Genomic DNA, 19,439 nt, shown 5'->3' with positions numbered 1-19,439 from the left:
GTGTGTGTGTGTGTGTGTGTGTGTGTGTGTGTGTGTGTGTGTGTGTGAAAACCCTGTGGCACAACCAGGGGCTTACTGAGAAAGTGTGATCTGCTCAAATCTTACTGCTGCCGCTTTAGTTCAGGGGCTCCTGAGGCAAGTGGGGATATAAACAGGAGAAAAAAATCTGAATGGTGGTTCACAGGGCTCAACTCCAGCACCACTACTTCACCACTGGGTCTGTAAACTGAGGATCCATTAAACCCAAGCCATACTCCTCAAAATGTGAACACGGCTCTGAAATGGAAAGACATAAGTTGAAAGCATCTTTGAGAAACTGGACAGTGTCTTTAAGAACAGAGAGTAAATGTAGAGGGAACATCTTCAGTCACCTCACTACCAGTGGGAACACAGGAGGAACAGAAAAGAAGACTAGGATGACCTAAAAGGCACACAGTGCCAGTCAGACCCTTGCTAACAGAACTCTAACCTGAGTAAGTTCAGAGGTGCCCTACCCTAAGGAGACTGAGGATTCTGTTCATAGAAAAGGCCGTGAACAACAGCACTACAAAATAAAAACACCAAAACAAATGGGACATCATTCAAGTTGGACACATGCCATCAGAAAGGGGACAAATGGAGCATAAGAAAGAGTAGTGACCTTGGAACTGAGATGGGGACACCTGTTCTGTTTCTCTTGCTAACTAGGGAAATCACCCAGGCGATCCAGATGTAATCATAAATGATCACCTTGAGCCTCTTTTCCCCTCACTGGGCTGTAACACATGGAGGGACAGCTCCATAGGAAGACATGGAACAAGGTATTAGAGCAAAAAGATGAAGATACTAGAGTAGAAGCAAGTCTTGCGGTGGAAGCAACATCTACCATCTGCTGCTTGCAGCATTTTGACAACTTGTTTTCTTCTCCAAGAACAGATGAAAATAACTGAAATCTCAAAAAGTATCATGTTAGCTGAGATTAATGTTCTAAAATGAAGAGCAAACAGTAGAATGGCTTTTCATAGAGGGCCTGGAATCACCTTTCCAGACCCATTACTCCTGCTCAGTGCTGTCAGTGGGATGGGGCGCCTTGCCTGTACCTTGGGCTTTCTCTGTGGAATTCCAGGCTTCATTTCTGCTTTGTTAGGTGCATGTAAGTCTCCGTAACTTGCGATATACTGGATGAGATTCATCAGCGCAGCACATGAGTCTGAGCATGTTCTGATGTGGACGACATCACTGGAACAGTGCAACTCAAAGCGGGGCTCAGTCTGGACAGGGCACAGAGAGAAAATGGTAAACTTTTTTTTAGACAAGAGTCACCAAGTCCCCTACAGAGTCACAGGAACTAAAATACACACTCATGGGTTGGAAATACAGGCCAGAGGCTATGAGTACTTGTTGTTCCTGCATAGGACTATCGACTATTCCCAGCATGCAGTTGATGGCTCACAACTGTCTGTAACTCCAGTTCCAGGGGTCTGACATCCTCTTCTGACATTTGCAGACACCAGGCATGCATGTGGTGCTCATACATACATGCCAGTAAAACATCCATACACATAAAATAAGTAAATCTAAAATAAAGTATATACTCATTTATCTTGTCATATGAAAAGTACTTAAATCAATTCTAGTTTTTGACCAAAATTGGGGGGTGGGGAATGTTCCAACACATTACATTTTATCTCTTAAGAATAGGACTTAAGCTGGGCTTGGCAGTGCACACCTGTAATCCCAGCACTCAGAGAGGCAGAGGCAGACAGATCTCTGTGGGTTCCAGGCCGCCCTGGTCTACAAAGGGAGGAGAGCCAAGGCTACACAGAGAAACCTGTCTCGAAAAAAAAAAAAAAAACAGAAATGGTGGCGCATGCCTTTAATCCCAGCACTCAGGAGGCAGAGGTAGGCAGATCTCTGGAAAAAATAATAGGACTTAACTAAAATTCCCACTTATTACAACTGACCTGTTCTCCATCAGAATCTGCCTTCACTGCAGTTATGGTCAGCTCTAAAAGTCCCATGTCCATCACACGAACATAATCTAAAATTTAACACAATATGTATTGTACTGTTTTTAAAAACGACTTATCCAAACAAAACCTAACAAAACTAACCTTTGTCTAAAGTTCACTGCACATGTACTAGGATTTGTAGTGTAAGAGGCCTGTCCTACAAACTCACTGTGACCTCATCTGACATCTTACTTGATTTTAGCTAGAACAAATGACTAAATACTAAATATTTAGAATGCAGAGAAACATAATTAACACCATAAGAACATTTCAGCTTCAACCTGAAAACTCTGAAGATGTCACAATCATTACACATTTCAACATCTGTTAAAAGTCCCTAATAGGAGCCCAGCTTTCCAACAGTACATCACACTAAAACAGCTTTAATATATTCCCACACAGCTAAGCAGCAGTAATCAACGTCAAAGTTTGTTCTGTACTCACCTCTATTCAGATTTATAGTGACAGTGTTACACTTGTCAGAAAGGTGTAAAGCAGCCTCATCCATGATGATTCTGGAAAGAGATGAAACATCTAAAAACTAAGCTCTCAGTATGCACATTGCACCATCAGCACATCGCCACACCGTGCTCAGTGTTCATCACCCACAAATATGAGTGTGACCCAAAACATATGAAGGTGCCAATGTGTCATCATCTAGGCTTTGAACAGGTTGTTTGTTTCAGCTGATGCCCAATTGAAAAGGTTTCCATTTCAAAGATAACCCACTTGTGGCACTGGGAAACTGCTCACAGGTCCTAAAAAGCCAGTTGAGAATCTCAGGGATGAATTCCTTCTCTAAAGCTGAAACCCAGCGGAGCAGAGGGACTCAGCCCCTGAGGAAGGACAACAGTGGCTCAGCGCTGCTGACTTAAGAAAAGCTTCTGAGAAGGCAGCAGCTTGGGTGACAAAGAGCGAAGAAACTCAGTGACTCCAACAGCAGCCGGTGCAGGGTGAGTTCATGGGTACCTGAGAGTGGAGGAAGATTTATCCAAGGCAACGCTGCTAGAAATGCTGAACGTCTCAACAGTAAGAAGGGATCGAATTGGCAGGTGAAGAGGCCTGGCAGCAAAAAGAAGAAACAGATTAGGAGCCTGAAGCAACAGGACTCTTGAAAACACACCCCGACCTTAACTACTCAATTACGGGATTTTGGAGGGTCTTCCTTTGTTGGGTTGTATTGGTGACAGGACCTCACTGTGTAACCCAGACTGGCTTCAAATTTGCAGTCGTCTTACCTGACCCTACTAAGTGTTGGGTTGCAGGTGTGTGATACCACAGTAGGCAGAATTATGCACTTTTCAAAAATTAATATATTTAAATTTTTATTACACTTTACATATATATGTATTGTGTGTGTGTGTGTGCGTGTAGTGAATGTATAGAAGCCAGAGGACAACCTGGGAGAGATGGCTCTCCTTTTGTGACGTGGGTCCCAGGGGTCAAACTCAGTTTATCAGGCTTGGTGGCTCTAAAATCAGTATGTTTTAAGTAAAACTCTACTTTGCTCCACTCATAGACTCACCTGTAATCAAGTGCACAGCTCCAAAGATGAACATGAAAAGTTGTAAATGAAGTTGGAGGGTTATATCCCAAAACAGGTTCATCAGCAATATTCAAGAAGTTTAAAATCTATAATCACAAAACCACAAATAGCCACTTTAGCAGAAATGACATTTTGCTAGAATACATTTAACAAGTATATAATACAGTGACTAGGATACTACAAGAAAACACCACTGTTCTGAAAGGATGAATTTCAACAATGTGTGCACTCACATTAGGGATGCTGTAGAAGGGGAGAGATGCACTACAGGGGAGAGGCTCACCTACAGTAATCATCTCACTTTAAGCAACACAATTAAAATGCTAAAGTAATTGCTAAGCTGGAATTTAATTTAATTTAATTTAATTTAGCCAATAGCTAAATGCCACAGACACCTTAGAAAACCCTGTCTTGATGTGAAGCTTGCTCTTCAGGGGGGTCCCCTAGGAAGCAGAGTGGGAGTGCTCTTTTGGATCACTCTCCCCTAGCTGGGCTGTAGCCTTAGTGGAAGAGGATACACTTAGTCCTGATGTGACTTGATGTGCTAGGGTGGGTTGGTACAGGGATAGGGGGAGGACAAGAAGGAGAGGCGGGAAGGTGCTTTGATTGGGATGTAAAATGATTAAATAAATAAATTTACCTAAGGAAAACAAAGACAAAAGAAAAAAAAAAACCAAAAACCTGTCTTATGTCTATGGTTACGCCACCCTAAACACACTAGCCTCCTCTGATCTTGGAAGCTAAGCAGGGCTGGACTGGTTGGTACTTAGTACCTGTATGGGAAAAAGTCCTATCTTATAAAGTTAATTTTAAGTATGCACAATAATACTGACATATTGCTCAGAACAATTCTTGAAAAGAACTAATTTTGTAAATTTTCAAAAACCTGGTTTCCTCAGGAGGTAGAGTTAAGGGGATCACAAGTTCAAGGTCATCCTCGGCTTCCTTAACTCTATGTCCTGAGTATGTGCTGGGTTTATGTGGACTGGCATCTAACTCAAGGCTTTGTATTTGATGTGCAAGCATATTATCAACTGAGCTGTATCCCAGCCCCAGTTACAGAATTTTAGACATCAATTTCTGGAAGATATATGTATATTTTTTTTGGTTCATGATTAATTCTGTGTCAGCACTTATCCAGTCTTTCAGTTTGCTACAATATCACCTCTCAGCATATTTGACAGAAGGTTATACTTTCTTCGCAGAATGTAATAAAAATCATTGTCTATTTCTTATTGAAAAACACAAAATAAAATGTGACAGTAACACTAAAAAAAAAAAAATCTGATTTCCATGAAGTATGGATGTAATGCTTGTAACCCCAGCTCCCTGGCAGGCTGAGGCAAAAGGATCCAAAGTCCAAAGCCAGCCAAAAGCTACTCAGCAAGAACCTTTTCAAAACACAAAAAAGGGAGAGTGGAAGGAAAGAGAAGAGAGAAGGAGAGGTAGGGACGGGGAGGGAGGGGAGAGAAGCAGAGAGGAAAGGAAAAGACCAAAGAGGAAGGAGGAAGAGAGGAAAGCAATGGCCATGTAGCTCAGTGGTGGAGCACCTGCTTTGCATGTGAAGGCTCTAAATTGGAGAGGCACTTCTGGTTTCCTACCTAACCCCTTGTAGGAAGGCGGAGAATCTAGTTTTTTATAGGAGTCATTTTTAACTTCTTTCTCTTTATATGTTGCTCAGTGTGAAAGCCAGGTCCTCTACCCCACACCCATTCTCTCCTACTCCTAAGCAAATGGAGAGGACATGCTGAGTCTCTCCCTAGCCAAAGTATATACATCTCTGCACCCCTAACAGACAGGCAGACACACGTTTTGTAAATACTTACTGACAAGAGTATTTTAAAAGCATTTAATAAAGAAAAAGATAAAAGCACAAGGTTCCAGCTTTCATAAAGAACAGTGAGCATCTTACTCAAAGTCAGCTTCTTTTATCTATAATCCTTACTCACAGAAAAATAACCAATTTGATCCAACCACAGAATCTTTTATTTAAAACACATGTCAGGGTCAACAAGATGGCTTAGCAGGTAAAGGCCAAGCCTGATGTCCTCAGTGTGATTCCCAGAAGAGAATCAACTTAGGAAAGCTGTCCTCTGACTTGCATACACTGTGGTTTGCCCATGTAAGCACACCTCTGTGCGCATACACACTACACACACACACACACACTAAATATTTAGTAAATAAATAAAAATTTAGGAAAAGAATTTTTTTGTTTTTTCAAGACAGAGTTTCTTTGTGTAGCCTTGGCTGTCCTGAACTCACTTTGTAGGGAGGTAGGTAGGTAGAGAGAGAGAGAGAGAAAAAGAAAGACTATTTTAAGCCCTAACTCTGTTTGATCTGGAGGATTCAACTGGATAGTAATTACAGGAACTCTGGTGAAATGACCTGAAGCAAAGCTGTACTACTAGCCTGAGGACATGGTGGCCCTTAAAGAGCTTCTTTCTGGTTTTCAGCACTCAATACACCGCTGGCTGCTCCTCCAGGCTGGGCATTCCAACAGACCTTCCTTTTCTGGCTTCATATGAACAACAATGCTGTCACTGAGAAGTTATAGGGACTGCACCTTGAGGAAAAAGTCACCTGCCTTCTGGGTGATGAGTCTACTTCTTAAGGAAGGCAGAGCTGCACACAGTGTGTGCTTATCACAGTTCACCAAGATAAACACTCATGACTCATAAATGCTATTAAAAGGCATGGCACGGGTGACAGCTCTTACCTGCTCATGCCAACTGAGTCCAGCAGGCAGCATTCTGTGCTGTAGAGTGGCTCCTTTCAGCCCTACAGCCACAAGAAACTCCTGCACCACAAGAGAACACAAAGAACCACATTAATCCACAGAATCCCCAACTCAAGCTCTCCCAAGAACACAAAGGTGTACCTCTTACACAGTCACCCCGGGCTAGCAATCAAATCAATAGGAATGTTTAGCAGTATAAGCCACACACCTTCGTATTGCACTCTGACTTATCCGACAGTATTTTTACTGCGACTGAGAGCATATTCAGATTGTCTCCCCCGACACCATCAGAGGCAGCTCGGCTGAGGCCATCCTCTTCAGAGGAATAAATTGTAGGTTCCAACCAATGTGGGCGAGTGGAACAGGGCAATCGTGTCTGTGTAGGGAGAATGACTCCATCCACTATGCCTAGATACACATCCAGATAAAAACACCAACAAAATGATCACTTGAAATTAGTTCTGTGACTGTTTTGACTCTCACAACAGAACTCTCTAACTCAGAATCAGGAGTATCTGGAATTTTGTGGGGAATGTTCACATAAATTAAATGATATTGGAGATGAGCAAGGCTCTGAACACAATGCATTTTGTATTGTATGCTCCTTAGATAACAGGTTCAAGGTCATTCATGCAGTGTGCTCGTGCAGGCTGTGCTTTGCCGGTGCCCCATCTCAAGAGGTTGGGTACAGAATGTCCATTGTGGCAGGACACCATCCTTGAGACTTCTCAGATATATTACATTTCTACCAGGATTTCCAGGACAAGCCTTTACTCCTTTGAACTTTGCTCACAGATAACTACACTCAAAAAACCAGGAATGTTAAACACACAGGATTGTCTCTTTAAAGGAAGAGATATATACCTTCTTTTCCGCCCAGGAGGCTGGAAATGGAGGCAGTTAATAGACTGGTGACCCCTATGTTACCTGTAGGGCCAGGCCATACCTCACTCCCCAGACTCTTAAAAACAGAACTGGAGGTGGGTGACCTCTGACCTGCTGTACTACTGAGACCATACCAGATCCTGCCCCTTTAAGATGACACATGTAGTCTATCTATAGAACCCATCTTCATGGAAGAAGTGGCTTGTACTTTGAGAAGAGTCTCAACATAATCATGCCTCATTGACCACACGGGATTGTGTTACACCAGGAGACATTTTTCCTAATTGCACTGTACTTAAGTATGCCTAAAATAAACCGCACAGTGTCAGACTCTTAAGTTTGAGCCATTACCGGCTACAAAGTCATGTTGAACCAGACTTTCTTCTCACCTCACGCTAATATTGTGGTCACTGTGTTTGCAGAGACCCCCATAGAACTTAACATGGTTCTGGTGGCATAATGGCCAAAAGCCAACACAGCAGCAATAACACTCTTCTCTTTGTCAATGTTTGTATAACTGAGAGCAAAACTTACCAAAAAAATAAAACAAACAAACAAAAATTCTACGATTCTAAAATGCTAGAAAAATAAGATTTTCCTGTCTCTGTTCCTATTCAGAGTAATCCACAAAGTTAGTAAAAATTTGGTCAATTTTACTCAGGTGTGGTTGTGCATACCTATAATCCTAGAAGTTGGGAAGCTGAGGCAGGAGAATCTCAACTTCAGGACCAGTGCAGCCTATATAGTGAGAGCTTGTCTCAAAACAAACAAAAGGTTCTAATCTATAAATATGATTTTGGCAATAGAACCAGAACTCCCAAAAGAAAATAATTTATCACATCAAAGTTGTATTCTCAACAGACTGTCTTTATCAAATAGGAGATTCAACTGCTAAACAGAAGAGAAGAAAATGCACAGCGTCCTACCTTTGTGGTACAGACTGAGACTGCTGGAGTGCAAGCAGATGTAGTGCTTGTCATCCAAACCTTCATACTTTGTCACACAGAATAATGAGCCACTAGTGAACTCTAACCAGAATTCACCATGCTTATTTTCCATCAGATCTCCATTATCTTGCTAACAAAACAATCAGAAAAAAGTCACTTTTTTTTTGGTCAGATTTCAGCGCTATAGACAGAACCTAGAACTTTGTACACAGTAGGTAGGCTTTTAGTCACTGAGCTCCAGGAGCCATTATTTAAAAGCAGAAAGCAAGAACGTCTCTTTGCATGCTCATTCTGAATCTAACTCAGGAAAATCTCCTACACCACAAAAAGCACACAAATTCTTGAGCCATTCAATACCCTAAATAATTATTCAAAACACTGACTAATGTGTGCCCCACATACATAAGTCTTCTGCAACAGACACTTGTGCTTCACCATCTTTTAAAATGAGAAAGGAAAAATTTACAATTACTGCCATCACTGGCAGAATTAGCATGTGCTTTCTAAAGCGGGGGCCTTACAGCCTTAGATCAGCATGAAAGCTAGCTCCCAAAGTAGCTGTGTTGCCTGGCATCTCAGAACACTGCTCCCCTCTACACACACACCTGCAAGCATCCCCTGAACTAACAGGACCTCAGCGCACTTCATTACAGAGATTACAAAACCTTACCTTCACATCTGTGAACACTGCCATTAATCCATGATTGATACTCAGAAGGACTGAGAGGGAACTCTGAGAGTTCTTGTTCTGAGAGTCCAACTTTTTTTTCCTACGGGAACGATAGTTGGGATCAACAGCAGAAAAATACTGCAAAGTCTCTTCTTCAGATCCGCTGTCTTCATCTACGCAGGGAAAAGACCTACTATTACAGATTCTGGCAGCTAAGCAAGACAGCAGCTTACAAATGATCACAACAGTTCTTTGCATTTTTGCAGAGGACAGAACGACGAGGCAGATGGGCCCCCTTGAAGGAATTCAAACATGTGCACAATCACACCAAAGATTACACATTTGAGCAGCAAAGCTCTTATCAGAATAGACAGAGAAATGGGAAATATTCATAGAAAGCTCTAAAGAATTTATAGAATAAAACAGAAGACAAAGTCTGAGACACATTTTTAAGTCAACAATTAAAAGGGCTACTACTCTTATATATAAATTAGGTGCTTATACTGAACAAACATAAGCCACATTACCATAGTGAACTGCAGATTTAAAGGGACTGAAGCTGTCTTTGCTGAAGGTGTTTATCAGCTGACTGGCCACCGAGAGCCCAATGCCATAGGAAATGTTTTCAAGGGTCTCCACTGGTGAAGGGGCTGTTGGCTCCCAGAGAAGCAGGTCATTAAAGATCCTAGAACACAAAGGGCAAAATGGACAGGAAACTTAAGGTGAAACCAGACTGAGAACCCACTTTATAGGACCATGTTTGCGGTATGGCTTCAGACAGCAAAACGGAAAATGACCCTGTGAAGGAGTTTAGAACAGCAGCTATGTGCTTTCAATGGTAAAGCAGCTGACATGGTTACAGAGCAAGAGCAGAAAAAGGAATCTGAGACTGGACACCTAATGAGACACTTGACTAGTGTCACCCATGTTAATACACTCCAAGACCTAATCACACCTCTAAGTGTACCTTAGAGATGGAAGCTAACCAAAGATTAAAACTCACAAACAGCCAGGGGTAGAGATACATGCCTTTAATCCTGAGAGGCAGAAGCAGTCTCAGGCCAGCCTGGTCTACACAGCAAGTTCTAAACCATCAAGGGCTGCATAGTTGAGACCCTGTCTAAAAAGAAAGCCAAACTCCCAAATGACAGAAAGAAGACAGCTCTTTTTGTTGTTGTTGTTGTTGTTGTTGTTGTTGTTGACAAACTGCAAAAGGGACCCTCTCAGCAGTCCTTCCCACCAGCCACAAGGGACAGACAGAAGAATCACATTCCACTTTATCCATGAAGAAACCACCACTTAAAGCATAAGTGGGGGCTAGAGAGATGGCTCAGAGGTTAAGAGCACTTTCAAGGGTCCTGAGTTTAATTCCTAGCAATCTCATGGTGGCTCACAACCATCTATAATGAGATCTGGTGCCTTCTTTTGGAATGCAGGCATACATGCAGGCAGAACACAGAACAGAATAAATAAATCTTAAAAAAAAAAAAAAAACATAAGTGATCTCCCCAAGGTCACACGCCAATATTCATGGTTAAACCCAGCTCCCAATTCAACCCTTTGTCTAGAGTAGCTGAGATAGCTTTTTTCCAACAGATAGCTAATCTCTACTAGGAAGAAGGGAAAGGATGAATGCAGGCCACAGGAAGTTAAGAGAGACATCTACCTACTAAAAAACACACTAGAAAGGCCATAGCTAGGCCTGGGCTGCATACTGCCTCTTCAATAAATACTATAAACATGTCCTCTGCACAGCTTTAAGACAACTGCAATTTCACAATGTTCTCTAGGTTTGTGCCACACCTCCTTCACCTCATCTGTTTCCATCACACCCTGTGACTCCTCCTTGCCACCTCCTAGGCTGTCACACCATGGCCCTGAGATGGACTTAAGCCTAATTATCTCGGTCTGTGCACAGCAGCTGTCACACAGTACATGACTGGCAAGGAAAAGACCAAGTGGTGCCACATGGAAGGACTGTAAAGCCAAGTGTGAATACCAATGGAGGTGCCAGGAAAAGAAGCAGCTGGTATACCCCACCCTGAGCCCCACCCCGGCAGAAGCCAGCACCCAGCCAGCTCTAGAGGAGCAAGGCCACTCTAAGTGCCTTGATGCCAGCGGGAAGTGGTGCTGTGAAAGACACCGGGGGACACCGCACTGAAAGATGGCGGACCTCAGACATACCACACCATCTAAGTGTCTACACATTACACTGTCTACACCACAAACATTATGGTTTATTATAAAACAAAGAAGCCCAGGCCTATAAATTGAGACTCTGGCCTGAGGCATTGTTACTGTCAAGTGAAGGCAAAGGGAAGCTCTCCTTAGGAAGGGTTCTTCCTTTGCCACCTCCTGCAGCAGTTTGACTGCTAATGCTTAAATAAAACCAAAATTCATGGTATACGGCCTGTGAGTTTCACATATGTCACTATGCTAAACAGTCTAAACAGTCTGGTTATTTTTACTTTGAAACAGGATCTTACTAAGAAGCCCTGGTTTTGAAATCATGATCTCCATGCCTCAGCCTTCCTAAAGCTGGGATGACTGGAGTATGCCATCTTACTCAGTTTAAGAGAAGTTTGCTGTTGTTTAACACAAAATAAATAGGGCTGGCGAGATGGCTCAGCAGGTAAACATACTTGACACCAAGCCTGCCCATGTGGTAGGAGGAGAACCAACTCCCAGAGCTATCTTCCTACACACACATATACAGCACACACACACACACACACAATAAATTAAATAAATAAAATGTTTAAAGACAAAAAACAAAAATAAAATCTTTTTTAAAGTGCTGTATTTTCTTCCTATATTCTAATGGTTTGGTATGTGGAATTTTGTCCAGATTACTAAACTGAAGTGTACCTCAGTACCCTACCTAAGACTTACAAACAAGCCCAAGGTGTGTGTGGGGGGGAACCCAGAGACTCAAGGGCTACCTGGGCTACCTGATACCAAGAAAACCCACTGCAAAAGTGATAGTCTCTGAAGACAAGGGGAATGAGAACTTGTTTGCACTGTAGGCCAGACACTGTTCTGCAATTTAATCATCCAAACGGCTCAGCTGGGTGAGCCCTGGTACCATCGCAATTTGGCAGATGTGTGAACTTTGGTGACAGAGGCTTCGACAAGTATTCATAGTCACCAGAGTCTATGACTCAGAATCCCACTGCATTGTATTTCCTAGGTAGATGTGTTGGAACATTTAAAAACAATAAATTATAATTTTTGCTTACAAAATGTGGCGGTGTTACTGTTGTTTTTACAACAGACACCAGGCACAGGCCGGGACACTCAGCTACAACAGCAGGGCACATGGGCAGCGGCTCCTTGGGCAACATCAACAGCATGTAAATAGTAGCAAAGCAGGAGAGTGGACGCAACAGTGCTTGGAGGCAGTGGGCAGTGCAAGCTCACCTGTTGTAAAGCTTCTCGTAGAAGCTTTTGTTGGGCAGTGTCATGTGGATGTTTGGGAGCAGAAGCTCCAGCACATAGTGAGAGTTGCTGATGGCTTTATCCTGAAATTCTGTCATCTCCACAGGGTCTCCCGGCATCACCATCTAAAACAAAATAGTTTTGTGTGAGAAATAGCATCAAAGATGCAACTTATGTTTAAATAGTAGCAGCATTTTTTTTAATATGTAAGAAAATAAATAAGCATAACTTGGAGAATACACAGCAAGACAAGTAGATATCAATCTTGGGAGTTACAAACTAGAACAAAAATGAACAGATTATTTTTGTTGTTATCACTGCTGTTTGGAAGATCTTGCTAGTGATGTTACTGCTAGTGATGTTAGAGCATCCTGCAATGTTTCCCAATCTGGCCTCAAACTTGCAATCCTCCTGCTTCCACCACCTAAGTGTTAGGATTACAGTATTCTTTCCAAGCGTAATGGCATAAGCCTGTAATCTCACAACTCGGAGGTAAGAGTATCACAAGTTCAAAACTAACCTGAAACACAAAGAGGAAAGGAGGGAAAGGCCAGGAGAGGAAGAGGAAAAGCATCTCTCAGCCCCAGGATAGTACCACCCTACACTGTTCATCATGTCCTCTTTTACCTGCTCATTCTCAAACATTACTCTCCGAGAGGAAAAGGGAGATGGGGCTGGCCGCCTCAGGTCACAGACATCTTTCAAGGAATGAGCCCCTCCTTCCTCCTCCTCTTGATAGTGGCCATCATTCTCTTCCTCCTCTTCAGCTGCTATTCTCTCCAAAATGGAATGCATGGCTGGTGGATTTATCTTCAGTACCATTCTGATCACAAAGATAATTTGAAAAACCAAGATATAAATATAACCGGTAACATGTTTACTTTTATGGAAATTTGAAATTTACACAAGGAACACTGATTAAATGTTAATTTGACTAGACAGAACTATAAAAAGCCCACGCCTACTGAAACCCACTTACAGACAGGTAGACTTCACAGCATAAAACTCCAGTAAGTAAATAAGTGGACATTAGCAGCGTATTCCTGGCTAAAGAAAGTTCGACTTTTGACAGTTCTGTTACAGGCCTGCATTTGCTTACCGAGGCCAGTCAAAGTCATCTGAGGATGCTGTGTCTCCATCTACTCCACCAGACACATGGAAGAACTTGATAGACGGCTCTCCCTTCTCCTCCTGGAATGACCCTATGGAACAGGATGGCTTTACTGCAATGTGCTCCTTCTCAAATGCTGAAGACCAGATTGTTCAGAATTCTCCAAACCAGTGCATTGTCTACATAGCCTCATGCTCTGCAGCACTCATTCGTTACTGCTTTAATGTGGCCTGTGCTAGGCAGGATGTGCAGAGAAATATGCCAGATTTTATTCGAACTAAAATTCTTAACTAGTATTTCATATGTACAATACATAATTATAAGCAGTAAATATGTCAGTCACTACCTACGGTGTACTGGTAACTGTTTTGGAGGGCATCAGGTAACCTCTTCATCACTCACCATCTTATTTCTCTGAGGTAGAAATTTGCACTTTTTTTTGCTAAGTTGGCAGCCAGCAAGATCCACCTGCAAGCACTAGGGTTTTGGACTCATTTGAGCCCACACTCAACTTATTACATGGGTATTGGGATCTGAACTTGGGTCTTCGTGGTTTTACCCCAAGTCCTCTTAACCACTGAACCACCTCTCCAGCCAGAGTTATTTCTCTACAGAAGAAAAGTTTATAGCTTGGAGCTATAGCCCAGAGGTAGAGCAACTACCTAGCATATTAAGACCCTGAATTCAGTCCCCAGCACAGCAGCAGCAAAAGAAAGAAAGAAAAGCTTATGCAGCTAATTGGCCACTAAAAACATAAAGATACAAGTTCACTTCAGTGTGTAGTTCACATGTGCAGACTAATACCGCACTAGCTTCTCACTGCCCTGCATAGCTTTCCTCTGAAACAGAGAGCTGCAGCCAGTTGAGATACTGAATGGCAGAGGGAACATAATCATACTCTCATTAAGCAGTTAGTCACCAGCAAAAGCCTGGTGACTTAAAAACTTGTCAAACTCAGAGATCAGACAAGGAAAACTTTGGTAGACTAGGGGTATGAGGGGAGCTGGTGGCCAAGGTCAGGAGCTGAAGCAGAGAAAGAAGCAGAGTTTTTACACACTCTACTCACTACCCTGCAGAGACACAAGAATGCAGAAGATCTGTGTCAGGTTTACAAAGATGTCCCAGAAGGAGCTAGTGTGGTGACTGAAAACTCAGGCTCTGGTGACAGATTTGCCCATACCACCTGTGAGCTGCGGAGACATATCCTCTTCAGCCACAGACTGGGAAACCTACATATGTGGTAATGACAACTAAAGGAAATGACAGCACGTATGTGATCTGCTCAGTCCAGGACTGGGCAGAGAGTGGCAGGCAGGCTATCCAGTCCCTATTAGCACATGTAAGTGGTAGGGGATAATAAAAAAAGGCTAATGCACTCTACCACTACGGAAAATAAGAACTTCACCAGAGCAAATTAATCATTGTGTTGCACCTTTTTTTTAAAACTATGCTAACTCTCCACACAGTTCTGGAGAAAAGCTGTGGCTGTGTTCTTTAATAGCGTCCCCACGATTGCCCTCTTTGGCACCGTCACAGAAGCAGGGTTCGACGTGTAGTCTGCTCTTCCACAGCATGCTCAGTCTTACCAGTCAGCTCTCTAAAAGTCAGTTCCAGTTTGGTTTGTTCTGGGGTGGATCCTCCCACAAACTCCGTCTTAGATTCCAGATCTGTGAATTCTAAATGGAGGGTCTCCTTCTGAAGCGACTTCTTAAACCAGGGTCCTCTTTCCTGGTCTGATCGAAGATCAGGAATGGGGAAGCGAACAGAAAGATGCAGGGCTGGGGTGGCAACTTGTACAGACACCCGGCGATTTGCAGGGCTGTGCGAGTCATCTAGAAATACTTCAGTGAAAGCCTTGTGCTGAAACAGACAGAAACGACAGTGCTCAGCATTCCAGCAAACACTATCACCACTTCCCTATGTGCCACAGCATCCAAAGAAACAACTTAAAGAAACACTACTGTATTAACATAATGATGCTTCAAATATAACAGCTATCGCTCATTCAGATCTGCTGGCAACAGCTGAATCCTCATTTTAAAATAAGTAAAACTAAAGACAGGCAGCATAGAACCCTCTATATCTTACCATAAACTACAAAGAAAGAAAAGGTAGAAACTAGCCTATTAACAAATCCAATAAGGTTGCAAATGACTACCATACTCATTGGTCAAAAACATCCATTCAAACAGAAGTCAATTTCAATTTTCCATAGAATGTACTGAAACTAATACAGCCTTCAACATTCATCTTCTGAGTCAGTGTCTAGCCTCTCAGAAAGCTCACTTCTCATGGCAGACTGGGATTTTTAATTGCATGTAACACAAGCATAAAGGTAATGGGCCTTATTGTGGCATCTTCCCACAAATGTCATTATGCTTTGTTCCCAATGATTCTTTTCCCCAATCCCTCCCTCTTCTAGCAGGTACCCTTTCTTCTCTGAAGTTAGACACCAAGATTTCTCACAAATCTATTCTATCTCTTCCCCGTTTGGTTTTCTAACACAAACTCCACTCTCAAACTAAGGAAATCCAGGGGACGATATAGTCATCCCAACACACCCAAGGTTAACAGCAAATACATTGACTGGATTATAAACTAAAAGAACTACCAACAGGCAACAATGAAAAATAAGGAATGCTGCTTCCAACACCAGGAACCAAGGGCAAAACAACAAGCCCAAACTAAGATGTCTCTGCCCTTTTCCTTCTTTTCCTTAGCAGGTCTCAAACCTCAGCTCTCCTGCTTCAGCCCCAGGGCAGCTGTGATCCCAGGCATGTGCTGCTGCGCTGACTCCTTTCCACTCAAGCTGCATCTCAGGCTGCACCCCCAACCAGCGAACTCCCAGTGCACTGGTTCAAGTCCATGCCACGTAACAAATCCAAGCAAAAGTAATACGGTGTGATACCCAAATCACTCATTCTCAAAATCACTTCTGTGTTATTCTGGCTTTACTTTTTACATTGTTCACATTTATGAAGTGTATGAAAATAAAATCTCATTAATATCTTACAATATTTTTCAAAATCCAAAAAAGAGCTCTAAAGCCATTGTGGTAAGTCAAATGCTGCCAACTGGAGTGTCTATTCGTTCTTCTTAGGCATAGTGATCTTTCTGTCTAGTTTTAACATCTAAGGGAAGGCAGGCAGAGGGATAGGAAAGCTGAAGAAACACAAGTTCCTGGCCAACCTGAGCTAATAATGCAATCTATCTCAGAAGATACAAAACAGTTTGTACAGAAAGACACTCTACTTCTCACTTAAGCCTTTCTGAGGAGCCTTCTTCACACGGCTGATGCCACATAGCACACCGTGTGGGAAACGCAACAGGAAATCTCTTTCAGTAGAATTACCAAAACTTACCTCGCTTATTTTCAAGGCAAAAAAGGGCCACAACTGAGAAAAGTGGTGACACTGGGACCCCAGCTTTACAAAGGTAGAGGCAGAAAGATCAAGAGTTCATGATCACCAAGTGAGCACTGGTAGCACATGCCTTTAAGCCCAGCCTATGGGAGGCAAAGGCAGGCAAGTCCCTGAGTTTGAGGCCAGCCTGGTCTACAGAGTGGGTTCCTGAACAGCCAGGGCTACACAGAGTAACCCTGTCTCCAAAAATAAAAATAAGAAAAAATTTTCAACAAAAATAATATTAAAGTGTCTATTTTTTACTATCATGAATAATATTGCTCTAACATAGTCTATTTAATCTATTAGGACTTTTCTCAGAAATTTCCTCAATAAGCATATTAACTGATTATGCTTATATGCATACCTACCAAACTAATATGCTTATTATATGAAGCATACATGTGCGAGGCCATCATCTCCACTGTAGTGAGTTTCTGAGGTTGAAGCAAGGAATTTAACCGATCCACGATACTGATATCCAGCTCACAACATACCGGATTTAATTTAATTTGTAATTCTGCCCTCTGAGGAACTGAACTAAGTCTTGCTTGATTACCCTTAAAAAAAAGAAAGAAAGAAAGAAAGCACAATATAATTATTAACAAAACTATAAAACTAGGTTAAAAACTTACAACTGTGACAAAGTAAAGACCAATAACAATCTGCAGGTGGGCCACACAGAGCTCTCTCACCTGGGGTCCTCTGGTCTCAGAGTGCTTATAGTGAAGCTGAAGACACACGGGGAGGTGGGCATCAGTCCCTTCTTTGGAATGGAACGTCAGAAGCTTATAAAGACAAGGATGGAGATGAGTTACAGCTAAGATAATAAGCTGAAATCAATCACATAAATCCAGGATGTTAAGCTGAAATCAACCATGTAAACTACAGAGTAAGTTTTATAGGTGGGGAGAGCTACCTGAAGTCAGAAAGGCAGACCCCAAACTTCCTTTTTGTCACCTCCTAGCAATGTAAACCTCACTCAAGCAACCAAGTGCTGTAAGACTCAGCATTTCATCAGCAGGATGCAGGCAAGGGCTCAAACAGATAAACATCTAAAGGCTTTAAAAACAAAAGACAATAACAGGTTCATAACCTGCCTGCCTCCTTAGGTAACTCTCCTTTCATTTAAAATGTTCACTAGCAGAGAGATGGCTCAGAGGTTAAGAGCACTGGCTGTTCTACCAAAGTTCTGGAGTTCAACTCCCAGTGACCACATGGTGGTTCAGAACCGTCTATAGTGAGATCTGGTGCCCTCTTCTGGTATGCAGGTATATGTAGGCAGAATATTGTATGAATAAATCTAAAATAAAATAAAATAAAATAAAATAAAATAAAATGTTCACTAGTTTCACAGAATAACCTTAAATGACATACTTTAAAATTTGTTTTAAGAATCACAAAGATTTTTTTAAAAATGCACACTTTCTGATGCTGGTACATTTAAAGAAAACTGTTGTTCATTCAATTCTTAAAACGCAAAACAAAATCAAGCATTTACCTCTGTGTAATGGGGAGGGACAGAATGAAAATCCGTAGGAAACAGACATTCCAAAAACTCCAATTGCCCAATGGACATGTCGGTACTAAAATGCCGGGAAGCTGATCTTTGTCTCTGCTCATAAGACACTTTGATGCCAGTACCTATAAACCTATCATTTAAAAAGAAGCATTTAAGGGTCTTCACATGCTTCTAGTTTAAACAACATAGCATAAGTATGCAAATGTTAGTAGTATATAATTATATATAACTATATAATAATATTATAGATAATAATAATATAGTAATATACTCTAACAAGTCCAAGCTATTAGTGACCATTAACATCCCTAAGGACATGAGCTTCACATTTCCTATTCCTTAATATCTCTACTATGGGAAATTTCCCAGGATGCCTGTATTGCCCAACAGCGCTCTTCCTTTGTTCACAGCAGTGGATAAAGTATCTCAGATATTGCCCAGCATCGTGGCACATGCATCCCTGTAATTCCAGCCCTTAGGAGGCAGAGGCAGATGGATCTATACTAGTTTGAGGCTAGTCTAGTACATACCAAGTTTCTAGGCCAGCCAACATTAGATAGTAAGACCCTGTCTTAAAATGAAAAACTTTTAAAAATTTTTTTCAGAACTTTAAAATGTATGGTTTCTTAAAACAATATAAAAACACCATTTAAGCTGGCATTGGTGGTGAACACCTGAAATTCCTGTATGCAGGAAGATGAGGCAGGAAGACCATAAGCATTTGAGACCAGCATTTTTGACAACTGAGATTGTCTCAAAAGCCAAGAAACAAGTATCATGCAGTAAACAGGGCATGGTGGCACGAGCCTGTAATCCCAGCACTCAGGAGGCAGAGGCAGGAGGATCTCTGTGAGTTTGAGGCCAGCTGGTCTACAGAGAGAGTCTATGACGGCCAGGGCTACACAGAGAAACCTTATCTCAAAAAACCAAAAGAATACCCGCCCCCAAAATTACAGTTTTTTTAAAACTTCAGCTGATGGGGGTTCACAGTTTTTGTGTCATATTTCTGACATTTACTAGCAGATATTGGAACTATGACAAACTGAGTGAGATGCCTTTTCAATTAGATTAGAAGTACTATGGTCCTAACTTATAGCACATCTTCTGATGGGAGTCAAAAACTACTTCACTTGTTAATTTTAACACTCTAGAAAAAAAAAAAATACCTTAAAAAAAACAAAAAGCCTC

At 41.9% G+C, this 19,439-nt stretch overlaps 1 protein-coding gene across 1 annotated transcript in view; it reads right to left on the bottom strand.

The window, feature by feature from the left end:
- Positions 1-19,439, bottom strand: part of Atg2b (autophagy related 2B) — a 68,630-nt gene that overhangs the window by 23,860 nt on the left and 25,331 nt on the right. Inside the window, exons 12-28 of the mRNA XM_055592750.1 lie at positions 18,231-18,381; positions 17,425-17,517; positions 17,101-17,289; positions 14,915-15,188; positions 13,317-13,419; positions 12,845-13,040; positions 12,200-12,342; positions 9,307-9,464; positions 8,780-8,952; positions 8,089-8,239; positions 6,486-6,685; positions 6,257-6,337; positions 3,517-3,623; positions 2,961-3,053; positions 2,436-2,506; positions 1,944-2,020; positions 1,080-1,250 (exon numbers count right to left, since the gene is read on the bottom strand). Of these exons, the coding sequence (XP_055448725.1) occupies positions 1,080-1,250; positions 1,944-2,020; positions 2,436-2,506; positions 2,961-3,053; positions 3,517-3,623; positions 6,257-6,337; positions 6,486-6,685; positions 8,089-8,239; positions 8,780-8,952; positions 9,307-9,464; positions 12,200-12,342; positions 12,845-13,040; positions 13,317-13,419; positions 14,915-15,188; positions 17,101-17,289; positions 17,425-17,517; positions 18,231-18,381 (2,431 nt within the window). The remainder of the gene's footprint in view (positions 1-1,079; positions 1,251-1,943; positions 2,021-2,435; positions 2,507-2,960; positions 3,054-3,516; positions 3,624-6,256; positions 6,338-6,485; positions 6,686-8,088; positions 8,240-8,779; positions 8,953-9,306; positions 9,465-12,199; positions 12,343-12,844; positions 13,041-13,316; positions 13,420-14,914; positions 15,189-17,100; positions 17,290-17,424; positions 17,518-18,230; positions 18,382-19,439) is intronic.

Source organism: Psammomys obesus, unplaced genomic scaffold, assembly GCF_907164565.1.
Source record: "Psammomys obesus unplaced genomic scaffold, mPsaObe1.curated_primary_1811, whole genome shotgun sequence".
Taxonomy (NCBI): domain Eukaryota; kingdom Metazoa; phylum Chordata; class Mammalia; order Rodentia; family Muridae; genus Psammomys; species Psammomys obesus.
Note: the sequence above shows the minus strand (reverse complement) of the source record. Positions and strands in the feature narration are given on the sequence as shown.